The sequence below is a fragment of the Paramisgurnus dabryanus genome, chromosome 1 (assembly GCF_030506205.2).
Source record: "Paramisgurnus dabryanus chromosome 1, PD_genome_1.1, whole genome shotgun sequence".
Lineage (NCBI taxonomy): Eukaryota > Metazoa > Chordata > Actinopteri > Cypriniformes > Cobitidae > Paramisgurnus > Paramisgurnus dabryanus.
This window is the reverse complement of record NC_133337.1, coordinates 59,048,117-59,071,835: the sequence shown is the minus strand read 5'-3', so window position 1 is coordinate 59,071,835 and position 23,719 is coordinate 59,048,117. Positions and strand designations below refer to the sequence as shown.

At 36.1% G+C, this 23,719-nt stretch overlaps 1 protein-coding gene across 1 annotated transcript; it reads left to right on the top strand.

Moving 5' to 3' along the window:
• The first annotated feature begins 118 nt into the window (after positions 1 to 118).
• Positions 119 to 23,512, top strand: btbd16 (BTB (POZ) domain containing 16). Its single transcript, XM_073814612.1, has 16 exons — positions 119 to 163; positions 270 to 417; positions 6,689 to 6,794; positions 7,142 to 7,230; positions 7,968 to 8,101; positions 13,252 to 13,372; positions 13,546 to 13,657; positions 14,415 to 14,484; positions 14,606 to 14,736; positions 16,252 to 16,371; positions 16,634 to 16,719; positions 19,416 to 19,498; positions 19,842 to 19,916; positions 21,551 to 21,652; positions 22,173 to 22,361; positions 22,447 to 23,512. The coding sequence occupies exons 1-16, from the start codon at positions 119 to 121 to the stop codon at positions 22,507 to 22,509; spliced, it is 1,674 nt and encodes a 557-aa protein (XP_073670713.1). The 3' UTR covers positions 22,510 to 23,512.
• The last annotated feature ends 207 nt before the right edge of the window (positions 23,513 to 23,719 follow it).

Below are 23,719 nucleotides of genomic sequence, written 5' to 3'. Positions count from 1 at the left end.
CTTGATCAATAAAACCCATAGGTTTTTGTTAACTTTAAGCAATAAATTGGTTTAATATTTCTTTTATGCAAATCTTCATTGGTTTACATGTTTAGTATTTTTTATTAATTTCAGGTTGATGCATTACACCTCCAACATATCGCAGCAAACCTCTAAAAGAGCCGTAAGTTAAAACCTTTACAAATTTTGCTTTATGATTTGATTTATGTATTCATGTCCATTAAAATGTGCAGCACATCCTTATTGCTGTTTTTCTATGATTGTAACAGGTGCCGGCTCGTTCACTGCGTACACAGACCGGGTACACTAACCGCTGGCAGCTGACAGGTGCTGTGGGCTGTGACCTGTTGGGCCAGGCACAGTTGCAGCGGGCAGAGGAGTTTGCTATTCAGTTATCGGATAGGAAAATCAAATCAGGTGAGAGGTGTTATCACAATAATCACATGTCTATAGAGTTTGGATTATGGAAACTGGATTCCCATGTGTTGGAAATCATGGATGAAATAATGACCTTAATAAGAACTTTAAACGATATACAGTTTTCTGCAAAAGTCTTAGGCCTCCATCACCAGCTTTGTTGTTTTAGCAAAGTTTTAATGTCCATCCATATTTATTTTTCACTCCTTTTTTAGATACAAACAGAAAATGCAGGAAATATGTACACAAAATTAAAAACAAAACAATTTTCACAAATAAATGTATTCTTCAGCTATCAGTCAGTATTTAGTATGACCTCAACGGAGGTGGTACTAAAAAGTACTGTACATAGGGGATACCCTCCCCCCAAAAGTAAGCCATATTGGGCTGTACTATGCAATAAACAAACATTATTATAAAAATATAGGTTCATGAAAGGTACATCCACAGAAATGCTTCTTAAGGAACGTTCTTTAGGAAACCAAAAACAGTTCTTCTATGGCATATCACTGAAAAAATCATTTTGAGCACCTTTGTTTTTAAGAAGCACTCTTCACTCACAGCAAGAATGTCTCTAGTTTGAGTCCTAGCTGACAGGGGGTCGTTCTGTGCAGATGTTATATATTATTTATACAGTATGTTGCTGTGGGGTTCTTTAAGGTACTTATACTTATTTAATGTATTTCTCTATGTGTGTTAGCCTTGTGATGGATGGGTAGCTGTCCAGGATGTTTTTCAGCCTTTGGCCCTATAATCTGTGTATCTGAGCACCCTAAAACATACACTTATCATCTCAAAAATTTTAGTATTACTAGTAAGTTATCTTAACTCACTTAAATAATTAAACTAAGCACACACAACAAGGCAGATGGAATTTATCCACTAATGACACACATCATACTGTCTAAAACGTGCGTTCATATTTTAGTGACCAATGTGTATTAATGCTCTTAGCTTTACCCATAAGCCACAGGGTGTATGCTGTATTTTTGCCAGAATCCTGGGTTGACCAAGTGATACAAATACGACTCTATGTCAACGCCGCCAAACCTGGTGTCACAAACCTGGCAAGATTTTAGAAATGGTACCTAGAGGGGTCTGGCACCAGAGGGGTTTAAGAGCTCTTGGCAGTCATGCACATGAACTCTCTTTACCCGGCAGAAAATAAAAAAGACTGTATGGCTTTTGATTCCAGTGCCAGATCTCTGTGGGTCATTCTGCATAAGAGTAATCTGAATATTGTGATGAAATGGTGATGCACATGATGAGAGACATCTGCTTATAATGAACGCTTCTGATTGTAGCTATGGGTACACAGAAGCTGTAATCATCTTAAATGCTTCTCATACAGATATGAAGGGCACATTTCAAGAATATCCACTAATCATGTGGAGAGAGAACTATTAGATACGTTTGGGAAAACTGTTATTTTATATTACGTATCATGTTTTACATTCCCCTGCATACACACGTTTCCATTTTTTTATGCGGAATATAATCTCGTAACCAAAATCAAAACAAACATCAGCTTGTTTCCTTATGGAGACCAAAAATGTCCCCACAAGTCCAAAAATTTAATTGTATTATTATCTTTGTTGTGACAATTGGTCCCCACACTGTAGGGATTTACAGGTAGGCCTACACAAAAAGTCAAGTAATCATGACTTAACATTACTTAATTTTTTTATTTTGGATCCATAACTTAACAATCTTAGTTCATTTAACTTATTAACGTACAAAAACCTTGAACTAAAAACTTTAAGTGCAATTCATTTAAAATTATCAGTACAGAAGTCACAAGGAATACCCATAAGCTTTTGTGCCTGAAAATGTTTTTATTATTTACGCTTGTTCAAAGAGTAACTAACAACTGATGGGACATATAAACGAGTTTTACACTCTTTTAAGTATTATTGATGCTGTTTTGTTGTAAATTACACAGTAAAAAAATCCGTAGAAATTGCAGCTGGGTTGCCGGTGACTTACCGTAGATTTAAATGTATGTTTTTACTGGCAACATTTTGTTCAAAGTTAAATGAACATTAAACATTTAAAAGTCTTTGTCTTTACAGAGTAAAACTAAAAAAAACAGCATCAAGCAGAACATTCTGGGAAACAAAATCTGAAGCAAAAAACAGAAAAAGGTTGATGATGATTTCTGGTTCCCAGAATGCTTTGCATGAGGCTGTTATCGTATAGTTTTATTCTGTAAAGATAAAGACTTGTTAATATTTAAAATGTATTTAACTTTGAACAAACTCTTGCTAGTAAATAACAAATTTTAATCTACGGTAAATTACCTGCAACCCAGCTGCAATAACACTGCAATTTCTATGGATTTTTTTTTACAGTGTATAGTTATATGGGAAATCACCGTTCAGGTTATCAGTGTTTGCTTTGGTATACATGGAGCCTGTTCAACTCATTGTATTTTTGGGACAAATTAAGTTCAATCATTGACACACAATCAGTCCTGAATATATTTTATTTCATCTTGTTATTCAGTGTAAATGACAATTTAAGTTCAGTCTTTATGAACACCAAGTGAGTTTAATTATTTAGACAACTCCAGCACTAGGCTATTTATACACATGGGGAAACAAGATAACAAGTAACACCTGGGGAACAATCAAATAAGGGCCAATGAGAAATAGAACTACAAAAAACTACAAACATGGATGACAGATTACATGACTTCAAAATAAAAGACCAGGACTGTTACAGTTGTTGTTAACTCAACCATGAGTTGAAACAACCCAGTATTGCATTGAAACAACCCTGCATTGCGTTAAAACAACTCATCATAGGTTTATTCAATAACCCAACATGTGTTCGGTCCACTATTTACCCAGCAATGGGTTATAAATAATCTGGCAGAATTTAGACTGCAGATGTAAAAGTAAATGCATTTTAAAATGAAAATGCACTGACTGAAATCACTGAAAACCCTAATAAGTTGACTGAACTCATTTAAGTAAACTCGTTCCCTTGAATAAATTGAGTAGGGAGTCCCCCGAAAATGTTTATATTTAAGTTCACTGAACTTAGTGGTCATGAAGACTGTTAAAAATTTCTGTAGAAATTAGAGTACTGGAAACTAGGTGCCAGTAACTTACTGTAGATTTTACATTTATGATATTTACTGGCAACAGTTTGTTCAAAGTTAAATGAACATGAAACATTTTCAGTCTTTATCTTCTACAATAAGTTAAAGTTACTGGCAACCAGCTGCATAATTACAGCTAATTTTATACAGTGAGTCTTTGTTGGATGTAGATGTTAGTTTCTGTCTTATGGATTATTTTGTTCCCTGGTTTGGTTTATCTTGTTTCGTTTATAAATAAAAGCCTGCCTCTCACCAACTTACAACAACCCAACATGTGTTCTGTCTAGGGTTGCCAACTGTCTCGTATTAGACGTCATGAGTCCTGTTTGTTTTTTGTTTTTTGACTGCGACACAGACATAATCAGTAACGTATTCGACTTCATATGCTGCCACAACCGAGAGGCAGATAACATCAAAATCCCGCAAGAGGGATTTGACGAATCATACAGATGAGACCGCTATCAAAATGCTCTTGCGGTACTTTGATGTCATCCACCTGTCAGTTCTTGCGGCACCACATGCAGTAGATAATTATCTCAGACACCTTTCATCCAATCACAGACCCCTTCTAAAGCAATCAATACGTTTAAGAGGGTCAACTAATACGATTTCATGTTTGCTTTTTATAAAATAGGTTATTTAGCTGTTTGTGCATGTATAAGATATACATAGTTACAAATTTTTGACTCAATTTTGATAAAATCGCTGATACAGACCTGCCTAAAACGTCTCAATCTGAAAAGCCCCAAGGCATTTCCAACTTTACCAGGACATTCTCGCGCTTCTGATTCACAGACTGTACGTGTGTTTTAATTTAAGTTTTCGATGTTGCAAACCTAAAACTTACAGAATCTATGTAAGTTTTAGTTTGTCATTCACATAAGCTTAACATGAAGAGGATAATGTTTTATTTACCCTTATTAGATAACATTTTATTAACCCTGTTTTGTTTTGTTTTATACAGTTATCAAATGTAATGGTTCAATTAAAGGACTGTGTTAAAAGTAGGCTTACTAGGCTACAGTACCTGCTGTAAATTAACAAACTATTAATAAACCTACCATGTATGTTGCCAAGGCATAAGCAATATAAATTAATATTTAATTACGAGATTAGCTATCATTTTGACAAATGGTTTAAATACAGTATATACAAAAACCATAACCGCACTGATGCGACAGGCCATATTTTGTCCCATATTTCAGAGTGAAAAGTTGGCAACCCTAGTTCTTTCCAATATTTACTCAGCACTGGGTTAAAAATACCCCATAAGGAATTTAGATTGTGGCATCCACACTACTCCAGAGTTTTTGCCCTCTTAAACGGAGACCGTTGTAAACGCTGCAGACCCTTTTTTGTTTGAAAACTCCAGGGTTGCTCTGCAGTGTGGACAGAAGTAAATAGACACTTTACTGTAAACAAAAGCATGGCTGCCCACATTCGCTCCCTAATTGGATCTTCTGGGTCAATGCGCATCCTTCCCTGATTCGTCAAGCCCCTATTCATTACATTACCAAAAGATGACAATGACCAGCCACGACGACCGTAATAACATGCAGAGAGAACTGCAGGCTTTACAGAGTTTCAGCTGTTCAAAAGCACATTGTGAGTTTATTCATGAAACAAACAGACAAAACAAGCACATAAGTACTACGATAAACGTTTTCGTCACTAGTGAGAAAAAAAATTATTAGTGATTGCAACACTGCTGTCTTTTATTTTGCTCCCGTTAACGCAACAGTGTGTTATTTTATTCTGTTAAACAGAGGTTAAGTTATTAAGTTTAATAAAAAATAATAAATTAATTGTTAAGCGTAATCTGCCATTATTTAAAAAATATGTATTAATAATAAAAAATTACAAAATATTTCAATAAATGCATGTTATTGTTTTTATGTGTATTACTGAAAAATCAGTTCAAAATCAATTTATTTTGCTTTCATACAATAATCATAAAGGGGTTGAAGAAACCTACTCTATTTTTCTAAAGGTTAAGTATATTTTTTCACTTATTGATTTAAGGGCATCTATTATTCCCACTTTTACAAGACATAAGTCTCAGGTTTGCCCAGAATGTGTCTGTAAAGTTTCAGCTCAAAATACCTAACAGATAATTTATTATAGCATGTCCAAAATGTGCCATTTGTGGGCGCAAAAACATGCTGTTTTCGTGTGTGTACCTTTAAATGCAAATGAGCTACTTACCAAAAGAGACAGTGAGGGCTTTCAGTTAAAATAGGTCTTATTCCTGTGAACATAGTCTGAGACAATAGTGTCTCACTAATGCTATTGGGATCCCAGGCCAGCAAGCAATTTTGGCTAAAACGAGGCTAAATTTGGGCTGTCAGTAAAAGTCTTATATACGTCTACCATAGCCCAAGAGTAGACGATGCGTATACATTTAAAACAAATAAAAGCAAACACCGTGAACACTTGTTGACTTTGCTTACATGTTGGAACATCATACATCTTCAAGTTATTTTGGCAAAAAATGGCATGTACCGAAATTCAAGGTTATTTAAGGTAAAAGTGCATAGCTGGACTATATTGGGTCTACCGTCAATTCAACATCTCGGTTTTTGCTTGATGGGATATGGTGTAGATTAAACAGACTCTGCAGGACTGTCAGTCAGTGGCTGTGGGTGGGGCTTTATCAGTGTGATTTCACATTGATAAGTCAATCAAAAACAGCATAGGTAATGAGACTGCTTTGGTTTAATGGTGATTCAAAAATAAGCAGTTGGTGGATTTTTTCATTGTTGAGTGAAAACTGCCAAAACACATTTATGTCCAAGCACGTTGTAAAAGTGAATTTTGCATAATATGTGTCCTTTAAAGACACATAAATTGATTTGTAGTGCCATGAACATCGATAGCAGATCGTCTCATGTAATAAATTAACATTTCAGAAGGTAGCTGTGATCTCAGTTAACAACATGCTTTTACATATTATTTGCCCAAAGTGTTGGCTTTAGGTCTTAGTTGTGTAACTTTTACTTTTTAATCATCCTAAATCAAGTCTTTGTGTGATTAATGCATTAGCAACCATCTGTCACCAAACAAAGACATATGTTTGCTCAAAGCTTAAAATATCTGGACGGCTGTTTTTGAACACACACATACGGACACGCACAGATTTTCTCTCTCCGTGTGTTTCTGTTGCAGCTGACCCCATGGCACTCCGCTGGCACGAGGACACCACTGGCTGCCCACAATCCCCTTTGCCACGACTGGTTCGCCCGCTGTCAGCCAGCCAACGCACCAGTCTCTGGTATGCCGCCAGGGGCAAGTGGACGTCCGTGACAACTGTTTAGCATGAAAGTGAAAGGCTGGCAGGGAGAGAGGGAGACGGGTTATCTCACTCTGGGGATAGATCTATGGGATACCTGCCAGGCCACATGCTGTCATTAAGGAGAGGGCGGATAGTACATTAGAGAATGACAACTTTCCATTTGGTGGGCTTTGAACACAAAGACTACAGGGAGAACCACAGGACATTTATCACTGAGGCTTTGTGAGATTAAAATGAGGGGACAAAATGTGTCTGTATGTTTAGTGTGTGTGCATCCACAATCGAAAAGATGCAGCAATAATGTCTCTCTTTATCTTTACATATAGCAAAGATGTCACATGGCCTTCAACGCTTGGAATTCCAGAGAAAGAGTTTTACAGTCTCTCTCGCAGAGTGGTCTGCAAAGCTAAACCAGGTATTACTGAAGTATTGATCATGCCATCTCTTTGTTAACTCAATGAGGCAAGCATTACTTTTTTTCTCCTAGGGGGTTTTTCACCCCGGGATGGCAGCCATTTTGGGCTTTACTTAGCTTCCTCTTCTAGACGTTGCTTTAGTAATACGTGCACTTATAATATTGAGTCATAGCCGCAGCAAATTTATTTTGTATTTTGTTGTGCTATCTGTCGTTTTTCTGTGCTTTTCACTGCTTCTATTTATGTAAAGCTGCTTTGAAACAATTGACTTTTGTGAAAAGCGCTATATAAATAAAATTGAATTGAATTGAATTACTATTGCTCATATATAGGGTTATTGATTTTAACTGCTTTCTAATCTTATGGTGAGTATTAAACTTTTGTGTAAAACTCATTTTTATGTTTGTGCTATAGACATTCAATTGTGCAGTTTGTTGATGACAGATGCTATTATGTAAGATATCAGCTTTTAGCTTGCCGTTAGATAAAACCCAATAGATTTATATACAAACTGGAATATCTTAGAGACTTTGGGGGTGTACCAGTAAGTACACACCTCCCCTTCCCACAAAAACCTAAGAACTTCCTAGCATCCCCCCATCTAGTGTCATCAGTTACTCTGTAATATTTCTTAAGTGCCATTTGTATAACAATGAAAAAACCACTGCAACGCTTTTGAACAAAATATATAATAAAGTAACTAAATAATATCTGTCTGCTCTGTGATTGTTCATAGATGCAGTGTTAGAGTGCCTGGGGAGCAGATGGGAGTTACATTGCCCCTTCCTAAACAAATCAGACACGTTATTCAAGCTGTATACCAACATCAAGAGGCATAGAGATGTTCAACAACAGGAGAGAGCAGGTATAGTGGCTATCCATGTGCTATATGGATAATATTTTCCTAAACATATTTTTAACTGTTGAAGATATCCAGAGGTTTAGAGGTGATAAAGCTGTGTAACCTTAAATAATAATAAAACATTTTATTTCTAATGCACTTTTTCATCTTCAAGTTAAGACAAAACTCAGATACTAAAAATACAATACATATGTAGTGATTTTTACACGGGCACCAATGAATGTATAGAGTTTACACACATGGCACCAATTGGGTAGTATGCCATACACAGGACACTAGAAGTGAGTTTCACCTCGAGTGTGTGTGCGTATGTGTCAGATGACCCCTCCCTTCTTTACCTCGGGGCACCAGCTAAAGAATTTCACTTAAAAATAGATCATTCAACAAATAAGAAAATGTGTAAATTGGAAGGAGTTTATCAACTAATTTATCTGAAGGATTTTGTGAGATGCTGGCTAACTTGTAGAACCTTTAAAGGATTAGTCCATTTTCTTAAAAGAAAAATCCAGATAATTTACTCACCACCATGTCATCCAAAATGTTGATGTCTTTCTTTGTTCAGTCGAGAAGAAATTATGTCTTTTGAGGAAAACATTGCAGGATTTTTCAAATTTTAATGGACTTTAATAGAGCACAGTTTTTTTCAACGGAGTTTCAAAGGACTATAAACAATCCCAAACGAGGCATAAGGGTCTTATCTAGCAAAACGATTGTCATTTTCGACAAGAAAAATAAAAAATATGTACTTTTAAACCACAACTTTTCGTCTAGGTCCGGTCCAGCGCGACCTAAAGTAAATGCGTAGTGAAGTAGGGAGGTCACGTGTTACATATATAAAACGCACATTTGCGGACCATTTTAAACAATAAACTGACACAAAGACATTTATTTAGTATCAGTTGACATACAACAACGTAGGAACGGTCCTCTTTCAACCACTTGTAAACACTGGGGCGGAGTTTCGCGTTCGTCCTCTGTGACCTCTTGACGTCATGACGTATTGCGTGGGGTCAGCTGGCGCATCACGACCGGATCTACATGATGAGAAGTTGTGCTTTAAAAGTGTATATTTGTTATTTTTATTGTCAAAAATGACAATCGTTTTGCTAGATAAGACCCTTATGCCTCGTTTGGGATTGTTTATATTCCTTTGAAACTCTGTTAAGTGACTGTTAAGTGTTAAGTATTAAATGTTGGGCTCTATTAAAGTTCATTAAAATTAGAAAAATCCTGCAATGTTTTCCTCAAAAAACATAATTTCTTCTCGACTGAACAAAGAAAGACATCAACATTTTGTATGACATGGTGGTGAGTAAATTATCTGGATTTTTTTTAAAGAAAATTGACTAATCCTTTAACTGTATTATAAACATAAGGAAGAAACAGTGGTAATAAAAGCATAGGGCTGGAGACTCAGAATGATAGCGTTACTGTTATTGTCTCTCTCAGGGAGAGATTCAGAACTTGGGGGCTCTGTTTCAGTCTCTTAGCACAGGGTCCAAGACTCATAATGATGAATGTCTGAAAAAAAAGTTACTTGTATAACTTTTCTTATAAGGAGGAGTTTGCATATTGGGCCTGCCATAATGCAGAGCCGTGATTGGCTGTTGATGTCAGAAGGAGCTCACAGAATGTGCCCTATACCATTCTTCACTGTGAGAAACTCATTTGCATAGCATAAAGTACAGAGTTTAACTTTGTCTAAAGAATTTCATCTATGCATTTTCCACTTACCCAACCACTTCCAAAATATATGGGATTGTCCCGAATGTATAAACATGACAGCAAAATGATACCATATCATGGATGCATTCATTCATATGTTAATAACTGTGATCATTTGAACAGTTTTATAACACAGAGATGTCATTCAGAATGCTAGTGTCTCTAAACGAGTATGAATTCAATAGGTGATGGTTTTGTGTCCACTTTGTTGGAGAAAAAATGTAAATTCTTGTTCTTTGCTAAGCCAATACTTCATAGCCATGCTATTTCCTTAAGGAATTTAACGATCACCCTGGCTTTGGATGAAGGGGGTTTTAAAGGATGATAAGGAGAAATGGTGTGGACCCATCAAAATGTCCTCTTCTCAGCTTTGGCACTTAGGCCAGCCATAAAAAAATTCTGTTAGTTGTTTGAAAAGCCTTATCTGACATATATTTGTGTTAACCCACCAAAATCCAGTGCCAATGTAGGGCACCCTCCTCCAAGGCAAGCCTAAAATTCTATCTGTTGTTACTATACATAATACATATCTAAAAAGAAAGACATAAGTTAAAGTATAAACACTCTGTGAAAAAGACTACCTAATGTGAAGGCTTTCCTAATTGTTAAAGGAAGTGCATTCCACAACCTAGGGGCTGCGACAGAGAAAGCCCATAGTTTTTTATCTGCAACAAGGCTGTTTAGGGAGAAAAGAGTCAGCAGAACGGAGAGATCGAGAAGGCAAATATGGCGTATTTAATTCACATATATATGACAGTGCAGTTCCTTGTACAGCTTTATATGATAAAATGAGAGTTTTAAAATGAGTACTCGCATGGACCGGAAGCCAATGCAAATTCCTAGGTACACCATAGATCTGCTAACAAGTATATGTAAGAACACTTGCTGTTGAGTTCTGGATGTAGTGCAGAAGCGTAATAGACTTTGCTGGCAGGCCAATATAAAGGGCATAACAATAATCAACCCTAGAGGTAACAAATGCATTGATGAGTCTGCATCAGGTGTGAGATGAGAATCAAAAAGAACACCAAGGTTATGAACATGACAAGAGGAAGATATTACACTTTTATTAAGATGCAAACTAAAATTTCCCTCATTATAGACAGCAGCAGAGGTGCCAGCTAGAATGACCTCTGATTTAACTCTATTCAATCTAAGAAAATTGTGGTACATTCATAGTTTAATCTCCTGCAAGCATTCAGAAAGTGTTGCCAAGATAAATATAATATTAGTTTTCGTGATTATATAAATTTGGGTATCATCCGCATAAAAATGGAACCCCAAACCATGCTTTTTAATAATCTGCCCTAGAGGAAGCATATAGATACTAAAAAAGTATAGGGCCAAGAACAGACCCCTGAAGAACACCGTAACAAATCTGTCCAACATTGAATTTATTGTTATCTAAGACAACAAACTGTGTACGATCAGTAAGATAAGATTTAAACCACTCTAGCACTGTTACAGAAATACCAAGCCAAGTCTCCAGCCTCTCAATCAATATAGAGCGACACACCGTATTAAAGGCTGCACTCAAATCTAACAAGACCAAGATAGTAAAGGCACCTGTGTCAGCAGAGACAAGAAGATTATTCATAACTCCAACCCAAGCAGTCTCTGTACTATGTCCTGACTGAAAAGGTTTTAATAGCTTGTTCAGGGACAAGTGAGAATAATGTTGTGACACAACAACCTGTTCCAAAACCTTTGCCAAAAAAGGAAGATTAGATATGGGCCTATAGTTTAAGGTTGGACACATCACACCCAGGCTTTTTAGGGACTGGTGATGGAGCAACCTTGAGGGTTTGGGCTACAAATCCAGTAATAAGGGAACAGTGTTGGGAGTAACGCATTACAAAATATAATATATTACAGTAATATATTAGTTTTTGCTGTAACGCAGTAATATAACGCATTACTAATAAAATTTTGGTAATATTTTACTCGTTACAGTCTTAGTAACGAGCGCGTTACAACAATGCATTTCAAAAATAGACGTGTTATTTTTTTTTTTTTTTTGACCAATGCGCGTGACCAGCATCCACACAGGAAAAAGCTGCGGGTAAAATAGTAATGGCTGCGTCCCAAACAGCATACATCCATACTATATAGTAGGCGAAAAGCACTACTTCTCGTACTCTTTGCCTACTATATAGTATGGAAGTAGGCGGTTTGGGACGCAGCGTATGTCTGTTTCCAGGTGCTGTATGCAGCATGTTCATTTTTACTTTAATTTTGTATTTGACGCGTTTCTTAAAGAGCCGAATCTGGGAAGTCCGCGGCTGTATAAGCATTGCCTAAAGTGGTCGCAATCAGGTCCGGTAGCGCCGCACACGCAAAATTCTGCGAATGAGAGCAAAAAGCAACATAACGTTTCTATCGGTCTCCTGTGCTGCTTGAACCTCAGAAGTAAAGCGACTTTTAAAAATCTTGCCAGTAAAATCCATTTCACCACACCAGCAATGATAAGGTAAGCTAACGTTGCTATGGTTACAGTCCATATGCATAATAGATTGCTAGGCTATTCCTATGCTATCTACAGTTTTATTACAAACAGCAACCTAAACTACAACATAACATTAATGTAGACTTAAACATGGTTATTTAAATAGTATATTTAAACATCACTGTTTAAAGTTTTTACCAGCCTTTGTATGGGAACCATTGTTTGGCAAAAAGCAGTGTTCCTCTGTTTGTCTATGTTTTATATGTTAGTCTACATGTAATCCTTATATTGTACTGAAATGAGCTGTTTTCCTTGAGGCCTGATCCTCCAATAGCACTTTTGATAAGTTGTGTCAACCCAATGCATGCCAGGTTTGTGCTGTGAATCTGAATTAAAAGTGAATTAAAGAATAGAAATGAAAAGAGGTTGCATGTCTTGCCATGTTATTAGTCTATAGTTTGCATTACAGTGGGCTCTAGCTTTATTGTGTTTGGTATGTCTACCATAATTTACCAGACTTTTACCAGATCATTTGTCTATGTTTATGACTCTGACAGTCATTGTTACTGTTTTTTTGCCATAAGTCTTCACTGTGCCTATTCAAAGCTCGAGGGCCAACACATAACTTCTAGATTTATAAGCATCAATAAACTGCATTTTAACATTTTATAATGCCTAGTCATACTTCTGTTATTTTGATGAAAGTAACTCAAAAGTAACGCAAAAGTAGTGTAACTCATTACAGTTCAGAGTCAGTAATATTGTAATGTAACTAATTACTTTCAAATGACAGTAATTTGTAATATATAATGTATTACACTTTGGAAGTAACTTGCCCAACACTGTAAGGGAAGTATTAACAATGTTAAGATTAAGAGGACTTTTAGATGACAAACACTTTGAAAACAAAAGTTAGAATCCAAGATATAAACATTAAAAGTTAAAAATACTCATATGTGATTTGTTGTGATTGTAGCGAGTGGTCAGGGCAGCAGAGCTGGAAGTTCTCTGTGCAGGTATGACAGAGGTCTGGTTTACAGTAAGGAAAATCTCAGTGGCCCATTGACTCTCCGGCTGGCTGTCAAAGATTCCTCCATCACTAAAGAGGGTAAGCGCAAAACAATATATTTATCATGTTGTCACTGGAAATTGTGTCATCCTGTCTTTCCTGTCATCTATCGACTTGCTGTCACATCTGTTTCTAGTCTGTGATATTGATTTATAATAGAGCATGACAGTTATGAAGGAAATTATTATGTAAGAAAAATTGCTCTCATCCAGCTCTGTCATTTGTCCTGCGGATGCTCTATGACCCCGAGGAACAGCCGGAGGAATGGGGAGAGGGTGTGATCTCTGCCGCAACCTTACTGGGGATGTCAGATCTCTTCCAAAAGTAAGTGTAAACATGTTGTTTTTATGGTTTGTTTTCATTAACACTCAGATGAGGGCTTTTTGCTTTATGAATATTAATAAATGATCTCACTGTATGTCCAAAACATGCAAACCTGCTGCAGTTGTTTACACTAATTATGGTCATGTAAAATCCACACCCTGGTCTCTAGGGTGGTTTGCGTTTCCAGTCCCAGACTCATTCATAACCGGAAAGACTGGGTGGAACTTGATGTAACCTTTGGCACTGCAGCCAGTCACTGAAAAATATTTTTCACATAAGATAAACCATGTTCCACCCAACTGAGTTACAACTACAACATGCATTGTATCATAGTTCTCCCTTGGTCATGGAAAAAGTTTCAAATTCTAATTAATTTCTAATCTTTTAAGTAAAGCAAATTCTCTACATGCAGGAACACTGACGTATTTAGTTTTACATTTATGAATATATAGTGATCTATGTGACCCTGTCTGTGAAACCATGGCTAAATTCTCATAATCGAATGATGAGATTATGACATCAAAGTTTGATCAGACATTTATTTCAATCTTTGACATGATCTTACTCGGTCAATATTAAAGATATCAAGGTTATATTTTCACAAACTGTTATTTACATTATGCATTATGATTTTATGTAGAAAACAGTACATTTTCACAGTTTTTACAGGCAGGGTCACATATTTTATATTAAGTATTATATCCTATCTGATTCTGAAGTAAACAGTATGTGATTAACATATGAATATGATTGACAGGTGTCTTAGAGAGATGACGACAAATATATCATCCTCGACTGTGTGTAGCTTTCATGAGGTGTCCTGTAAGGTAAAGGGGGGGTCTAAAATGTAAAAAAGTATGACATGCCATCCTGTTTTTCTTTAAATGATCAGCAGGGGGAAACCTTGGCTCTTAAGTTGGTGCATGTAAAATGTCTGTGATGTTTCAGTTTAAAGAAACAGGCCTCCAGAGATTGTGTGAGCATTGGCTGGAGCTGTTCTTAGTGACCGATCTCTCCTGTCACATTAATCTCAAAGACTTGCCCTTTGACCTCATGCTCAAGACCTTACATAGTCCAAGGTATCATATTTTTTCTAAATGGATCATTTCAAGTGTCTCATGGTGTACATTTAAACATAATGATTGTAGCACATCATAATATCATAATCTTGTTTGATTGCCATGTTATGAACTTGGAGTCATCTTAAAGGGATAGTTCACCCAAAAAATGTTAATTCTGTCATCATTTACTCACCCTTATTTGTGTTCTAAACCTATATTTCTTTGTTCTGTTAAACACAAAGGATGATATTTTGTGCAATGTTTGTACCAAAGTTTAAGAGCACCATTGACTTCCATAGTATTTTATTTACTATAATGGAAGTGAATGAAGTATCTTTCTTTGTGTTTAGCAGGACAAAGAAATGTATACATGTTTGGAACTTGGGGTTGAGTAAATGATGACAGAATTTATATATTTGAGTGAACTATCCCTTTAAACCCTGCCAGGAACTAGAGGTCTTCACTGGTCCACTTAGATCCGAAAACCCGAGGTCCGACCTGAGCAGGTTCGGGTCTAAATGTTCCACGTGTCGGGTATAATATTAGCGGCATCAGGTTTCGGGTAATTAAGTTGAATGTGTTTTGGCCAGACAGACCCGAGAAGACCGGAACTATCTCACGTGTGTGCATTGAGTCCTTTTCCAACCCCTCCTTGTTTACCAAGAGCACTTGCGACATTGTGTGGCTGGCGGTAGGTTTATATTTGTTGAGCCAGACCTGTCAATCAATTTTAAATGCACATCTTAGCTTGGTGTTGTCATCAGATAACAAATGAAAATTTAATTTGTTTCTTTCTGACTGACGCGTGCAAGGCTGCATACTGGACACACGATGGTGCCGTTTACATTCAGGTCCAGTTGGTTAAAAATTATTTACACTGCATGTGTCAGGTCGGACTCGGGTCTAATTTTCTCGGGTTTGTCTCGGGTCGGGTCTTTCTTAAAAAAAAAAAAAAAGATTTATGCATGTCGGGTCATTTCGGGTTGGGTAGATGTCTTTGGACACGAGAAGACCTCTACCAGAAACATGTCTTTGTCCTATTTCAATAATAAAAAACAAAAAAATTACCCCAAATATACAGTTCTGTGGTTATGTTTACCACACCTTTGACTTACTTTTCTGCAATGAAACTAAAGAGGAGCATGAATTTGTAACAACAAATTATATTTGATATCATTTTGGAGTGAAACTCTTTATTGTCTTAAAAACACTTCAGGCTTGCAAGGTATAATTATTTTCTTTTAAATTTTAGGAGAATTATAAACTCCTATTATAACTGTAAATGTTCTTATTAATCCTGGAGAACCCACGGGGTCAAATTTGTTATTGGAAACAAATGGGTTCTTGGGTTCTCCAGGGTTAAAATGCATTCTGCATATGATCAATGTATTTTCCATCGACGCACTTCCCTAAGCACTTTGCTGTACTTGAAATCACCTTCTGCAGCCATAATGACTATTAAAAAAACACATGAAAATGAACAGATGGGTAAATCAACAGGAAACAAGGTAACTTTGTCTTTTTTTTGTGTAGGTTGTTTACACTTAGTGAGTATGATCTCTCGAGGACAGTACTGCATTGGCTGTACCTGCAGTTAAACCCACTTAAACAAACCTTACCTGCACACAGCACTGTCATCAACTTCTTCTCCAGGTAGATATTAACTACATATACAGTGTTATAGTGTAAGCAGTCAAAAACAACATTTTACCACAGACCCTGAGTAGCACAGAGCAGATGGCACATTAGTATATTTTCAAACATAGTGAATTCAGAATGTGTTGAGGACATTACAGTAATTAAGTTACATGTGCCAAGTCTATTAGAAATAACCTTGATGCTGCTTTGCTGATTTTGTGCACAAACTGTATGTAATGTTATTTGCGTCTCTCCATAATGTGTTCCTCTTGTTCAGGGAAACAGGTGTTTTCTTGGAACAGCCTCATGGACAAAAATACATCACAATCTTTCAAGCTCTTCGACTCCATGGCATAACTGAATGTATGTGATTTTCTCTTTAAGCAATATCTTTAAGGCACTACTACCTAATCTAGGAAAATACACTACTAGGAATACTCCACTTTCATAAAAAATCCCAATAATTTAATCACCCCCATGTCATCCAAGATGTTAATGTCTTTGTTTGTTTAGTCGAGAAGAAATTAAGTTTTTAGAGAAAAACATTCCAAGATTTTTCTCCATATTTTGGACTTTAGTGGACCTCAACAGTTTACAATTTCAATGCAGTTTAAAATTGCAGTTTTAATGCAGCTTCAAAGGGCTCTAAACAATCTCAAACGAGGCATAAGGGTCTTATGTAGCAAAACAATCATCATTTTCCAAAAATAGTACTTTTAAACCACAACTTCTTGTCTTGCACTAGCCTTGTGATGTGTAACCGTATTACTGGAATGATACTGGAATTTTTTCTCAACTGAACAAAGACAGAAATAATCATCTTGGATGACATGATTTTTTTATGAAATCGGAATATTCCTTTAAGCCACCTAATTAATATTCATAAGTCAGTCTGATAAGGTTTATGACATTTTAGATCTTTTTAGATGTCCCTTACATTACTATTAAAACTGTTCATCTTAGATTTTCTTAAAATCTCCTCTCTGGTTTGCATGAACCTTTTTGTTTAACAAAAAGCAGATTATTTGACAAAATGTGTTTCATTTTTACTGTCCGAACATTATAGACTTTCGAAAAAAATAAAAATGTTCCATAGCTGTCACCGGGGTGGGGCAGTACCCTTTGCACATAAATAATTCATATTAGTAAGTCAGAGGAGTGGTACCCAAGGGCCAGATTTACTAAATGGGGCAATTTAGAACAAGAGCGCAATTCCAAAAAAGCACAGATGGGAGTGGTAATATCTGCGGGTTATTTATTAAAAAAAGGCACTACAGCTGATTTACATAATGACCAATGCAATCTACTAAGAGCAGCGCAAAATAGTTCAGGGTCCCAAATAAGCAGAGCTGATCCTCAGGTGGGTGATCTACTAACGCCACATGTGTTTGAGTTCAGCACCACAGACAAAATTCGGGGTGTAAAATCCAAAGAACACTTAAAAGAACTGTAAAAAAATTAAACTTTAAAAAAAATTAAAGTTTACAAGTTTTGAAACACCTGCTATTGTGTGACTTCTCCTGTGACTCAAATAAAAAATAACATGACTTGGCAAACATTATTTTTGAATAATATGTTCTTCTGGCATTACAAAAAGATAATCTGCCTTGTACTGTCTCTGCCAAGCCTCCTCTTATCAGCTACAATTGCAGCCAAGCACAAAATGATTTAAGACATGCTTTCATTGGTGTCAAATATGGGCAAATACCGGTCATATCACATGTGCAAACCTTAGTAAATCATGTGGCGTGAATCATTTTAATATTCTCCTCCTATAAATTTTGCGTCTGAAAAGGAAACTCCTTGACATGCATATGCAATAAGGTCAGTCACAAAAATAACTAGATTTTCACTGCGCATCTTTAGTAAATCCAGACAGTCATCTTTTAATGAGCACCTATTTCATTGCTAAAAAACTGTTATTTAATGTGTTTGGGTGGTTTGGTTAAAAAAAACATTATTTTTCACATACCATACATTTTTGTAGCTCCAGATATCACTGTCTTCCTGAAACGGACGGATTTGAAAAGCTCTGTGTCCCTGATTGGCCGGCTAATCTGTACATTGTAATTGGCCTGAATACCTCTGACGTCAGCAGGAAATGCGACTCTCCTTACCATGTTTGAAAGATTTAGTTGCTAACAGGAGTTACTTACAGGCTGTGAGTCCGAAGCGGGAGGAATTATGATAATGTTGGTCTTGTCTACATCACCAATCCCAAGAAGTAAACTGCTGCCTACAATCCGTGTGTTTGTTCTAGTCCAAAAAAAGAGATTTACGTTGGAGACGATAACTCACATCATCATTTACTTTGGGGTTTGTACCTGTGGCATATCATTAACATGTACTAATACACACTTACATACCAAAGGAAATCTAAAAGCATGAATCGGACAATAGGTGCTCTTTAACGACAAAATGATGGTTTGCGCTGGCACAAGCTGTTACTAAATCTGGCCCAAAGAGTCCCAAGTAGGACCTTTTTAACGGGTACTGCTCCAATGACAGCTTTGGTGGCCATTTTCTCTGACTGTATGTGTACTACCTGTAACCTCACTTTATAGCCGTGCTCAGAACATTGCCCACTAAACTTGCAGCTGTGTGTGATTATGACCCACATCTGTGTGATTTTATGACCCACCTTCACCCAAAGACAAAGTATCAGCTATTCAGAACAAACATTATGTGTATGTGTTTACAACAATAATGTCCAATGATCCATGCTCACTATCTTTCCTCGTCTTTTGAAAACTGAAACATATTTAGTTTCCACAACAAATTTGTTCCAGAGGTCATTTTATTGTTAGCCAGAATGATACACAAGCACAAACCTGAAGTTATCTTCGGCCCAGGGGCGTAAACGCAGCAACGTGTGTGCGTCTGATGGAACAGTCTATAGAAAATAGTTCAACAATCAAACAAGCAGCGTTTACGATCCACTCTTGTTGTGCATTTTGAACAGAGTGTGTATTAATGAAAGTAAATGTGTATATAAACTTGTTTGTGTGGTTCTGTAGCTGTCCAAGCTGTTGTGCTGATCATGTGTGATTATGTCACAGGGCATCATTTACAGGAGCTGCACAACATCAGAGTGTTTCCTGAAGCCTGTTTACTGCATATTCTGTCCAATCATTACCACACTGTAAGCATCTCCATTAACACATTTTTATATGTAACTTAGAGACATTCATTTTTAATAAGCTGCTTGTAGTTAGACTAAATATTAAAAAAAAGTTTAAATTGTCCCAGGTTTAATATCAGTTAAGCTCTATAGAAAGAATGAAAATAATAATTAAAAATTGTACTTGTTAAATTTTTGGTAAAGCAATTTTTTTATTAAACAATATAGCTTAATATTACTTTTATTGTAGCATAATATGTGTTATTAACTCTAAATTGAACTTTTATTTTGTAATTTAGGCAAATAAATTTGCAAGTGAAATTTAACTGGTTTGTACTCAAAGTAAAAATCTGTGTGATGTTAGCTTTACAGCGGTGGTGACATGGCCATAACTGACTTCTCCAAACAAGCAGTCCGGTTTGGAATGTTGGTTGATAAGGTGCGGTATACTTTGAGACAATTTTACACTGATCTTAAAGCTGTTTGTAATGGCATATACAGTATGGCTAAGTTCTTCAAAAGGAAAAACCCCATGGCACTTTTCTGTCCCCTTAAAGGGATAGTTCACCCAAAAATGAAAATTTTGCTCTCATTTACTCACTCATTTACTCATGTTATTACAATACAAACCTGCATACATTTCTTTGTTCTGATCAACATGAAGATATTTTAAGATATGTTTGTAACCAAACCATTCTTGGAACCCATTCACTTCCATACTAAGGAAAAATAATACTATGAAAGTAAATGGGGTCCACAAATGGTTTTGGTTACAAACATTTGTCAAAAAATCTTCCTTTTAGTTCATCAGAACAAAGAAATGTGTACAGATTTGTAACAACATAGGGGTGAGTAAATGAGTAAATTTTTGTTTTTTGGGTGAACTGTCTCTTTAAAGGTTACCCCGCCTATATAGACTTGTATAGATTTACACTTAGATTTGCTATTAAATGTAAGATTAAAAACAGAGTAACTATTAGAGGTTTTATAAATTAAAAAAAAAAATTACTAGGAGGCCGACATTTCTTTGCCTCAAACTACATGACGTCAAATGGTTGCAGTCCAAACCCATTCTCTTAATCCTAAAATAAGATGTTAAACAGATTATAATACACATGCACATCAGGTGGCAGAAGGCGCTTGTTTTATTTGTCTTACAAGATGTCTACGGTTCAGCCTTTCCTATTTAAACCGGAGCAACCGATGAGGACAATACAGAAAACACAGACCATACTGTGAGAGAAAATTGTAGGCACGGCATTTGGCTTAATCTCCACTTAAAACTACCAGCACCTAATAGTTCTTTAATTCAACTAAATGGCTTGAATACATCCGGTGAGAAGTGGCAAGAACACAGTCGCGGTCTTTAGAAAGATGTTGTGGTGTTAAATGTCAGGTCCAGCAACTAAGGGGTAGTTTTCCGGAGAGGGCAATGCATTTTTGAGCTGCATTAAAACGATAGTTCAGCAAAAAATGAAAATTACAACATTATTTACTCACCTTGAAGCCAACCGAGATTATGTCCATCATTTTCAGATGAACACATTTTCAGTTATTTTAGAAAACGTCCAAGTTCTTTCAAGCTTTATAACTGTTCATTCACACCAGACGCAAGTGTCGCTTCATTCGCGCATAAAATTCAGACACGAATATGCTCAGTTTGCCAGCTTTAGTTAGCTTGTGGTCTCAATTAGGGATCTCAATTAATGCATTTTTCCATATGCAATGATCTTTTAACTTAACGATCATCAATCGTATAATTGTTACCTGTAATGGCCAATGATATAGCCAATGACATGAAAGTGTGCTGAAAAATTCCAGCTTCCTTGGACCTGCGGTTCACTTTCAGTAGAGATACTTTAATTATAGAGATAGCAACCTTTGGTATTCTACCATTAGAAAACCCGTAACAGTCAACTTGGCCAGTGTGTTGTGGTCAAACTTTCTAAAATTCTTGGTGAGACTTTTAATAACATTAAGGCTGAAAAATTTTCTTTAATGGCTTTGCTGTCTATTTGAATGCTTTTAAAGCTATGTCTGTGTGTTTATGTGTTTTCCACTGTTACCCTTTAGGAACAAGAGAGCTGTATTCAAACCATCAGCCTCTACGGCTTTTATTTTCTACTCAAAGCTGTTAACATGGGCGAATCAGATACATACAGCTTCTCCATTGAGGTAAGAGCCTTTACAGCTTCATTACCCGATGTCTCCACCAGATAGCCTTTGGGTTAGAATCAATTCAAAGGGCTAGTTCACTCATATCTATTACTGTATATCCTTCAAGTCCAAACCCATGATGATTTTTCCTCTTTGGAGCACAAAAGGTGAATCTTTAAAGAATATCGAGGAACACTGTCAGAACAAAATCATCCATAGCTGTCACTGGGGCAGTACCTTTAAAACGGTCCTAATGTGTACCATTAACAGAGACTGGAAGTTAAATTCCGTACAGACCCGTAACCGCAACAAGCGCGTGCGTCCAGTGAAAAACTGACCTGGACAGTGAAAATCTATTATTGGTCTATTTGAAAAATCTTTCATATTTATGTTTAAGCATTTGAGGGTGATGAAATTAGATAATTTTGTGTGAACTGTTCCTTTAAAACATCAGTATGGTAAATTGCTCTTTACAATCTGTCCTTCTATTCTTCTCTTCCAACTTTTTCTCTCTAACTCTCTCTTTCTTTCTCTGTAGAGATTGAGACACTGGGACACCGCTGTGTCACAGTCTTCAATAGCAACTCGCCCATTCTGTATGAGGTCTGATAGATCAGTCTGTTACCAAATCACAGTGCAAACCTACATTAACAGTGAGTTTCAGGAGCACAGCAGTGGAGCTGTCAATCAAGAGTTTGGCTTATTTAAACATCGCAGCAGGAGCAAGGTAATAACATACACATTGATTTCAATAAGACTTTATGACAGAACTACTTTTTAAGTTCTAATTAGTTTGATCCTTTCTTGAACAGCCATTTCACATTGAAGGACTTTCTCCACCTATTCTGGTGACCTTTGCTCTGGCATTTCCATGAAGCCTCAACAGTTAAATAAAACTGACATTAATCCATTATAAGGGTATAGGTTATTGACTATTGTTAAAATGCTTTTTTTGTTATAATGATGAACTAAATATGGGGGACGGTTGACAGCTAGTGTTTTAATAATGCACTTAGGGTCACTGAAATAAAGACAGCTAATCCACATGCTTAATAAAGTATGTTTGATTAAATGCAGTATTTAAATGCTTAAGTAAAAAAAATTAGATGTTTAATATTAAATATAAACCAAAAACTTGAAATTATGAAATGTAGTGGAGTAAAAATTATGATAATATGCTTTGGAATGTATGTTTTCCAAAGAAAAACAAGTAGTGTCCGCCTTTGATTGTGGAAGCCCTTGAACAAAAAAGTTTGGAGACCCATGCAGTATACAGTTGAGTAACCTGCACAATTTGCTACTGTATATGTAGTGTATTTTCTTGTTTTTAAATGCTTTTAAAATCTTAATCTTAAATCTTAAAATATTTCAGTCAGGTGACTTTTAAACAGGGGTGTATATTTATGTTGTGCTATTACTTTTCTTAAAATGTAGACAATAACAATAAATATTTTTGGTGGACCTGAGTCAAAATTTAAAGTAAAGATAAATTTGCCAATGAGTTGATGTTTTTCAGTTTCAAGAAAGACACAGTATTAGAATATTGCCTGTTGCTGAGGGTTGATGCTAATGCAACAGAATAAGGAAATAGGCAATGCAGAATTGATAGTGACTACTATGTCTGGAGTGAAGTACTAGAAACTGCCTACTTTTTATGTTATGTAAAAGTATACTCTAAGAAAGGATGTGTTAATTTTTTACACATTTTTTGTGTTATGCTTTTAACACATTATGTGTCATTTTGTGTTAATTTTGTATTAAAATAATAACACAGATGTGTGGATTCTGAGACAACGCATTTAGTGTACATACATTTAGTATACATACTATAATATGCAATGTCAAAAAATTCCAACAGTAAAATTCAATTCAAATTTATTTGTGTAGCACTTTTCACAGTGCATATTTACAAAATTTCATTTACAGAAAATACATTCATGCTATTTCTGCATTGTGTAACTCTAATAAAGAATTTTCTGAACTTAAACAGCTCTTTCTCTTTCTGCATAGAGGCAATTACATAGAAACATCTTGTCTGGTCACACCTGTTAAACACTCTGATATAACCATCAGGGGAGTTGTTCA

Bases quoted from the DNA above. Each gene is read 5' to 3' on its own strand.
- btbd16 (XM_073814612.1), top strand. From the start codon at position 119: ATGCATTACACCTCCAACATATCGCAGCAAACCTCTAAAAGAGCC. The intron at 418-6,688 runs GTGAGAGGTGTT...TTTCTGTTGCAG, and splicing joins GGATAGGAAAATCAAATCAG to CTGACCCCATGGCACTCCGC. The intron at 16,372-16,633 runs GTAGATATTAAC...CCTCTTGTTCAG, and splicing joins GTCATCAACTTCTTCTCCAG to GGAAACAGGTGTTTTCTTGG.